Source organism: Rhamphochromis sp. 'chilingali' (assembly GCF_963969265.1).
Source record: "Rhamphochromis sp. 'chilingali' genome assembly, chromosome: 9".
Taxonomy (NCBI): domain Eukaryota; kingdom Metazoa; phylum Chordata; class Actinopteri; order Cichliformes; family Cichlidae; genus Rhamphochromis; species Rhamphochromis sp. 'chilingali'.
The window spans coordinates 18,072,455-18,081,556 of NC_137936.1; the positions used below are offsets into that span (position 1 = coordinate 18,072,455).

At 42.7% G+C, this 9,102-nt stretch overlaps 1 protein-coding gene across 1 annotated transcript; it reads left to right on the forward strand.

The window, feature by feature from the left end:
- Positions 1 to 668: 668 nt before the first annotated feature.
- On the forward strand, positions 669 to 1,865 carry LOC308402231 (G-protein coupled receptor 84-like; the record flags this gene model as incomplete). Its single annotated transcript, XM_080890919.1, has 1 exon — positions 669 to 1,865. The coding sequence occupies one exon, from the start codon at positions 669 to 671 to the stop codon at positions 1,863 to 1,865; it is 1,197 nt and encodes a 398-aa protein (XP_080747045.1).
- Positions 1,866 to 9,102: the final 7,237 nt, after the last annotated feature.

Below are 9,102 nucleotides of genomic sequence, written 5' to 3' on the forward strand. Positions count from 1 at the left end.
TAAGTGTCCTGCAGCACATAAACAGGAAATCTCACTATGAGAAGGCAAGAAAACTAAAGAGAATAACACCCCCCACCCCCAACCCCAATCATCATATGAAAAGAAAGGTGGACATCATCAACTTCACGGTGAGAAAATTTAAACGCTTTTCATTAGAAATGTTTGAAAGTCTGAATTTTGAAAATATCACCTAGGTTAGAGTTCTTATGAAACTAAACCTCAATTAGTTTATCAACTTTCTGTTAAGTTAAAATAAAAGTAAACGCTGATTGTTGGTTTTGTCTATTTTGTTACCGCATTTTGTTGAGGGAGATATTCTTTTAATAGCCTATTATTAATAATAATAATAAATAAAGTATTATTACAATATTTAACCATCTGTTCCTGAATAAGCTGGTAACTAGTCATTTCCTCTGGCAAAAACAGAAGTTTTGTTTTAGTTGAGAACAGTTTCACTGCAGATAGTTGAACTGTTTTGTTTACAATTGTTCATAATTATTTTTCTTTACTAACCATCAAAAACCAAATGATTACATTTGTTCACTTCACTGCACTGCCTGAAACCTCAAGGATTAGCTGACATTGAAAATCTTTGAGGTGAGGGCAGGCAACAGGATTTTGTTTACTTATATTCTGATTCCTATCTTCTGTTTATATTAGTTGACAAAATGCTGAGGAATCAAACAAACCACACCGAGGACTTTCTCTCCTGCCACAGTCCTTCTGTTGAAATCTACCGGTACTTTGCTGTGCTGTTGGGATGTGCTGTAACCATCACGGGTACGGTCGGGAACCTGATGACCGTTCTGGCTTTTGCCTTTGACCCACGTCTGAGGACTCGCTTCAACGTGCTCATTGTCAACTTGGCTGCATCTGATCTCTTGTACTGCACCATCCTGCAGCCCATCTCCGTCGACTCCTATCTACACCTCAGGTGGCGCAGCAGTGAGCTGTGGTGCAGAGTCTTTGGCCTGCTCCTCTTCCTCTCCAACTCTGTCTCCATCATTACCCTCTGCCTGGTAGCAGTGGGCAGATATCTCCTGGTCGCAAAGAGAGCTGTGTTTGACCGTGTTTTTTCTAACCACGGTCTTACTTTACTCATCATCTTTGCGTGGGCACTCGGCCTGGTCAGCTTTGGTCCACTCTGGTCTGTCTATGTGTTTGTGCCACAGGTGTGCACATGCAGCTTCCATCGTACCCAGGGTCGTCCTTACACCACCATCTTGCTAGTTTTCAGCTTTCTTGTTGGCCTGAGCTGTGTTGGTGCATTCTACCTGCTCATTTACAAACATGTTCTGGTTGCATCACAAGCGCTGCTCCGTTACAGGTTCAGCCAACAGTCATCCAGGAGGAAACCAACACCAGCTCAAGAGACTGACGATAGTAGTGTAAATTCTGTCATAACAAACACGTACGGCCAGGCAGAACTTGCTCAGGGTATAGAGGCAGCTGGTGAAAAGTCCTGCCAGTCTGCTCAAAGTTCACTTAAGACCTTAAAAACTGAGCCCACATCTGAAGCTGACCTTGCACCACCTACTCCCACAAATGCAATGCTGGCATCACACTCGACAATTGCAGTGGATGAAAAGGAAATTAAGCACATAACACGGATGTGCTTAACTGTTTTTCTGTGCTTTGTGTTCTGCTATGTCCCCTTTGTGCTGCTGAACACAGCCGACAAACAGAACCATGCCCCTCAGGTACTATACATGTTCTTTTCCAACCTCACCTGGCTCAACAGCTGCATCAACCCCGTGCTCTATGCTGTCATGAATCGCAGGTTTCGACAGGCCTATCACATGCTGCTCACCAAGGCTGCTGAACCTTTCACCCACCTGTGTATCCGTCACACAGATCAGCGTTGATAAAACTTAAAGCAGACATTATAAGATGGGAGACGTGCTAATAATGTTGAGCTGAAATCAATGGAAGAATTTCAAAACAGCAAAAATATCAACATCAATTTCTCTTCAGGGTGGGAAAAACTTTTTAAAACTTTATTTTAGGGAGGTGACAGCATTTTTTTGAAATCTTGTTTCTATTCCGGACATAAGGTTTTTGACGGGGCATTTTCACTGTCTTGCAGGACAAAAATATGTGTAGTTCAAATTTTCCTCATTGTAAATGCCATAAAATGTTGAAAATTTAAATGAACAATTTGCTCTAAATGGACTTGACTTCATTTTGAATTGTTAAAAACTTTGTACCAAATCTCACAATCGCCCCGTTGTGTGATTGTCTCAGCCATAGTTCAATAGCTCTGTCTGTTATAATAACAGGCAGAGAATTATTCCAGTAAAAGATAATAGTTTCTTTCTATACATATAATTCTAAAAATTTGGAAATGTAATATTATTTGTAAAAATAAAATAACAAATTAAGAAATGTCTGTCAATGGTGTGACAATTTTAAGTTGGGTAATTCCAATTGGACAGCTATATTTAGCTAAAGGGCCCCATTCAAGGTCATGTAGCTGAGGGGCCACGTGAATCCCATGACACTCACACAGATTAAGTTTTGTTGACCTTATGTTTAAAATGTATATTTCTCAACATAATTACAAAGCGTTGTGTAAATGACACTTAAGTTATTAGTGCCACGGTTATAAACAGTGCACTAGTGTGATGAGTGCGTAACTTATTTGGAGAAGAAAGAACTGAAGGAGAAATGAGTAGAAGAGACTATAAAGAAGTGATAGAGAGCAAATTAGGATCCACTTTGGTAATTTATTACATTGACATTAACCTATTGTCTACTATTTTCCAAAGAAATATCATGAAAAGAAGGCTGAAGGAAACTGGAAAGTGTGTTAACTGTTTAATTAATAACAGCTCTAAAAGTGCATTTTTAACTAAAGTTATATTCATTAATGTTTTGCATATTTCTTAAAGTAAAATTAAAATGCATTTTTCAAAGACGTGAATGTAATCAAGAGACTGAGTGCATGAGCTACGAAGAGTCAACGTTCTTTCCGAAAATTAGGCCTCATTTAATAAGTAAAAGTTTATTTGTTGCAATCAGTACATTTGATTGATGTATTGTTGATGCAAAGAATGACTTTCTCTATCAACGTTTAAATAAATAAATATGTCACATATTTGGGCCATCAGCACCATTTCTGTCCCTTAGTGTGACATAATGTCCTCTGGTGTGACTTTCTGGTGTGACACCCCCCCCCCCCCCCCCCCCCCAAAAAAAAAACCCAAACACTTTTTTTTCTATCATTATCTCACCTGTTAAGGAGAAGCTACATTATAGATGTACATACGCTCCGCTCCATCAATGCCTGGAGTTAAATCTGAAATATTGGTTTTTAGCTGTAAAGTTTCCTCACTTTGATGCCAAGCTTTATAAACGCACATATATCAGTATTTTGCCAACTTGGCAGCTGAGGCAGAGGGCAGAGGACAGAGGCTGGAAGATCAAGGTGCGGAAAGTGGGGTGCAGGGGCTTTGTTGCCAGTACAACAGCAAAACTGCTTAGAGAGATTGGGATCAGAGAACAGGCACAACGGCAAGCTATAAGAGAATTGGCTAACACTGCTGAGAGGACCAGTCACTGGCTATGGCTAAAAAGGGCTGACATCACTTGGGCAGCTAAGGCAGTCAGCTGACCGCGAGACACACGCCCAGGATTGATCGACCCGTGGTGGGCCTGCCTCAACAGGGGGCGTCAAAAGGGTAAAACATAACATTAGAAATTTTACCGATTGACTGAAACAGCTGTCTCGGGGCCTCCTGGGGACTGTGCAACTAACCTCATGAAACCTCAATGAAAGAATAAGAAAGAAAAATGTTCCGCTCTTCTCCCCTCTGCTCTTCTTCCCTTTTCTGGGAGGCAGTGGGGAGGTAGAGCGTACAGCCCGATCCAGCGAGGAGGTGTGGGAAGCCAGATCAGGCGCCCCCCTTCCAGATCTCCTCTCTGCTTTCTCCTATCTTATCTTACTTACTTGTCTTACTCCTCTCTATCACCTTTTCTGTCCCTTTGAAGAAATGAGGCTCCATAAATGTTAAAGAGGCAAGTATTTCTCAGGTGCAGTGAATAGATAGGATAAACTATAGAAAACTAAACAGCAAAAAGAAGAAGAAAAATAACAATTTTAACATAAACCATTGACACACTCTGGGGCCTGATCAACCCTGGCAGGGCCTCCTTGGATGAGGGTGTCTAGTGATAATGGCCGAAACACCCTATGAATCCAAGGTTCACTACTGACGATGTGTCCCAAATTTTAACATGATAATTTAGATCAGATCTCTAATCTCTAAACCTAACCAAGGAAAAAGGGCAGATTAGCTTGGGTAAAAGAACAAAAGTTGAGGCACACAACGATGTGTGCCGCTAGTAAAGTTTCTGGGCTGCTTTTCCTCATAACAGCCATCCCCCAAGATTTTCTCCATTTAAAGCTATGCATTGTCAGGGAATGAAACATCTAGTCCTTTTACTGAATTCTAACTTTCGTTTTAATGATTTGGGACAGAATTTCAAAATCATCTTGTAGGTTACAAAATTAGATAAATGTTATTAAACGTTCATCAATCAGAATATCATCTCTGTCTCATCCTTTATTTCATTTCACTAGCTGGGCCCACGTCCTCATTTAGTAGGAAAAAGTGAATGCTCTGACATGAATTGAGCTGCAGTTTGGGGAAGGCCTCGAAGGGGACTGGCGATGGCTCCCGGGCCTGGCAGATCCCCATGTACTGAATAGAAGTGAAGAAGCTGAAGAATGGAGAAGAAGGAGGGAGGCAGGGTGGGGCGTGTAAACGAGAATGATCAGCTTGCAGAACTAGGGGAACCTATATAGATCAAATTCAAATTCAAATTCAAATTCAAATTTTATTTGTCACACACACACAACCATACACAGTATGACATGGGGGTGAAATGCTTGTAGCTGTACAATGCCCGACCATTAAATGACAGAAGAAAAGTTTTACAATATTTACAATTTACTACAAAAATTTACAAATTAACTTAGGAATTTACAGTAAAGAATGTGCAAATAGCAGAAGAGATTATAAAGATAAGGATTATAAATTATAGGAATTATAGGATTATAGGAAATGTGTGGTGGTGCGTGTGGTGACGTGTGTGAGAGTCCAGTCTTATAGTGACGTGTTTGGGAGAGTCCAGTCCTACACCTGGTTCAGGCCCCGAATAGCCTGGGGGAAGAAGCTCCTCCTCATTCTCTCTGTTTTGGCCTTAAGGGAGCGGAAGCGCTTCCCAGACCTCAACAGTGAGAAGAGTCCATTGTTGGGATGGGAGAGGTCCATCATAATCTTCCTAGCTTTGGACTTGCACCGCTTGGTGTAGATGGACAGCAGGTCAGGGAGCTCTGATTGAATGATGCGTTCTGCCGAGCGCACCACCCTTTGCAGATCTCGTCTGTCCTGCTTGGTGCTGTTCCCAAACCAGGTGCAGATGTTTGACGTCAGGACGCTCTCGATGGTGCAGGAGTAGAAGTTCTTGAGCACCTTCAGTGGCAGATGGAAGTCTCTAAGTCTTCTGAGGAAGAAGAGACGCTGACGGGCTTTCTTAACCAGGGTGTTGATGTGTCAGGACCATGACAGGTCCTGAGTGATGTGGACACCCAGGTATCGGAAACTGTCCACTCTCTCCACTGGCGTGCCACTGATGATGAGGGGTTTGTAATTCCTCGCCTGCTTTGTAGTGAAGTCCACGATCAGCTCCTTAGTCTTGCTGACGTTTAGGAGGAGGTTATTCTCCTGGCACCAGGTCTCCAGGTTCCTAATCTCCTCCAGGTAGGCCGTCTCGATGTTGTCGGAGATCAGGCCCACAACAGCAGTGTCGTCAGCAAACTTGACAATGGAGGTGGTGTCTGATGTGGCTACACAGTCATAAGTGTACAGTGAGTACAGCAGGGGGCTTAAAACACAGCCCTGAGGCACTCCAGTGCTGAGTGAGATGGAGGGGGAGACTTGTTTTCCTACCCTCACTGATTGGGGTCTGTCTGTGAGGAAGTTGAGGATCCACTGACACAGTGATGAGCTGAGTCCTAGATCCGTCAACTTGGTGAAAAGCTTAGAGGGAATTATTGTGTTGAATGCTGAACTGTAGTCCACGAACAGCATCCTAACATAATTCCCTCTGCCAGTGTCCAGGTGACTCAGGGATGTGTGGAGCAGGTGAGATATGGCATCGTCTGTGGAACGATTAGTCCGGTAAGCAAACTGAAGTGAGTCGATGGTGGGAGGAAGTGAAGAAGTGATGTGATCTCTCATCAGTCTTTCAAAACACTTCATCACAATTGAAGTCAGTGCTACTGGACGGTAGTCATTGTGGCAAGCGGGCTGTTGTTTCTTTGGAACAGGGACAATAATGGACCGTTTGAAGCACGTGGGAACCACAGCTTGGGCCAGGGAGAGGTTGAAGATCTCCGTGAACACCGGTGCTAGTTGATCAGCGCAGGCTCTAAGGACCCGGCCAGGGATTGCATCTGGTCCTGCTGCCTTCCTGGTGTTCACCCTCCTGAAGGTGTTGTGATGACGAATGCATTTTCTTCACTGGTGCACTCCGAGCGCGCGCAGCCGTTTGTTGTTTTAATTGCTGCGGCGTCGAAGCGAGCATAAAACGTGTTCAGCTCATCAGCCAGTGAAGCATCGGCATTCATCATTGAAGAAGCTGGTCGTTTATAGTCCGTTATAGTCCGCAGTCCTTTCCACAGGCTCCTAGAGTCGCACTGTCGTAGCTGTGACTCTAGATGGCAGCCGGAAGGAGCGTGTTTGGAGGCGTGGTCCTGCTCCTGAAATTCCGATACATAATCTCCAATAAATAAAAGATGGGAATATTTCCAAGGTGGAAAAAACAGTTATATTTTGTTTTAGTGTCCCCTAATTCATTTTAACAACTTTGGTATTAGCTTACTTTTATTCACACTGAAGTAATGAGAGACGTAACATTTCTTGCAGTTGTAAAATTTGAACATTCAAAGCCAGTAAACAATGTCTCCCATTTCATGGGTTGGCATTTGGATTAGCTTGTCTTCTTGTCACAGGTTTAGGACATGCTCAGAGAGCAGTTCTGCTGTTCCCACCTGTTAGTGAAGCCTCCACCTCCCCCTGGTGTTCATCTTCAAGAAGAGTTAACCTGTCAACTCTGCTGATGAGCTTTGCGACAAGTCGTGTTACTTAGCAGACTGTTTGTAAAAGCTTTTCACATCTACGCAGAAAATGCAGAGTAGTGGACTTTTGTGACACCGAAAGAGTCCACTCCCCACCCACTAATGCTCATGTACATGTATTTGCCCTAAGAAAAAAATCATAAAGTCTTTATACAACTTAGTTTCACTTCATATATTTCCCTTTGTTGTCCACACCCCACATGTAGTACTTTCCTACCCACCAGTGGGGCCTGCCCCTAAGTCTGAGAACGACCGTTGTAGTGGTTTCTGTTCCTAATTTTACCCACTTTCACCTTGCTTAGTCTTCTGGGAGAGGTGGTGGGCACACTGGGTTTCATTTGATTCTAGTTTTAAACTTAGGGAGGTTTTTTTCTGCACTTCTCCAAAACTGAAATGAACAACATTTGGTTGCTTCCGTCTCTTCCATCTTGTTCAAATGTATGACTCAAAGTAGGTTTAGGTCAACAGAACCTGCAACCCTTAAAAATATTTTCACAGAGCAGAAAATGTCAGAAAACAGCGACAGAACTAAGTGCTCACTGTCAAAATGCACATCCGTTACTCTGATCAAATAATGAATAGAATTTCATTTGAAACTAAAGGTTTTATTAATCAGTCATGCTTTTTCGGTCAGGTTTCAAACAATCAACACAACACACCAAACATGTGATTTCACGTGTGCTTTACACATTGTTTTCACTCAAGAATTCTTTTTTATTAGTTCTTTTTTTGGATGCTGCTGCAGTAGCAGCAGACACGGGGCATGAGACAGACACAAGAAATGATCACAAATGTGTAAATCGTGCAGCTGCTCAGAGTGACATCAGGCTGCTTTTCTCCTCTCAAATTGTGTGACAGGAGCACGTGTGACAGTGAGTAACCATGGTTACAGGGGACGGTCTGAAACTCATGATCCCCAGTAAAAGATCTCAGGTTATTATATCCCTCTAAAATCAAGGCTGTGCTCAAATACTGAAACTTAGTTAAAAAAAATTACTGCTGTAAACTTAATAACACTGACATCATTCCATAGGAAATAATATGTGCACTGTGTCACTGATGTTATTTCAGAAGTGAAAAATGAACCCTTCTCCTGACTGCATTTGGTGTAACTTCCCTGTTCATGTTTTGTTGTGCTTTTCAAAGATATGCATGTCTGGCATTGGGTGCATGCCATGAAGAAGACAATAGAAGTTAATGTATTCTGTTATGCTCCATTTGATACTACTATTCTAAAACCACTCTGTGAAGTGTAAAATAAATACAATGTAGAATCTACATAGAATCTACATTGTATTTACAATGTATTTATCTACATTGTAGATAAATACAATGCAATGACAAAAACACTGTAAAGGGAGAGTGATCATTAAAAAATAAAATACTGCGAGGAGAGGTGGAGAATGAACTTAACCTGGGTGTCTATTGTCTTGTGTAGTCTGGGAGATGATTGGATGATGGGATGGTTGCAGTTTTCTCTGAGGTGGGGTCGAGTGGGCCACCCCGGGATCTGTGGGGCTGGGCGGTGCTGCTGCACCGATCCAGATGGGTCTGGGCCTCCCTGCTGCTGCAGCGCCGGGTGCGGTCTGCTTGTCTGCACCCCAGGGAAAAGGGTAACATCTCCTGGGTCTAGGTGCAGTTTTCCCCACTGGGGGCAAGGGTACCTGAACCTGGGTATAGAGCATGTTTGGGGAGTGTGATTGTGTGTACATGTCATAATGCTTGACATTTTATATTCATTTAAAAAGTGTTGTTATTAAAAGACAAAAGTCAAAATACAAAAGATTTCAGGGCTGCACAAAGCCCCCAGTCAAAGGAGCTTGCAAAGAAAAGCGTCTGGACTTCTTTAAGTTGCTTGAAGACGTTTCACCTCTCATCCGAGAAGCTTCTTCGGTTCTAAGGTCAAATGGTGGAGAGTCCCAGATATAAACCTAGTGGGAGTAACCCCCCACAGAGGG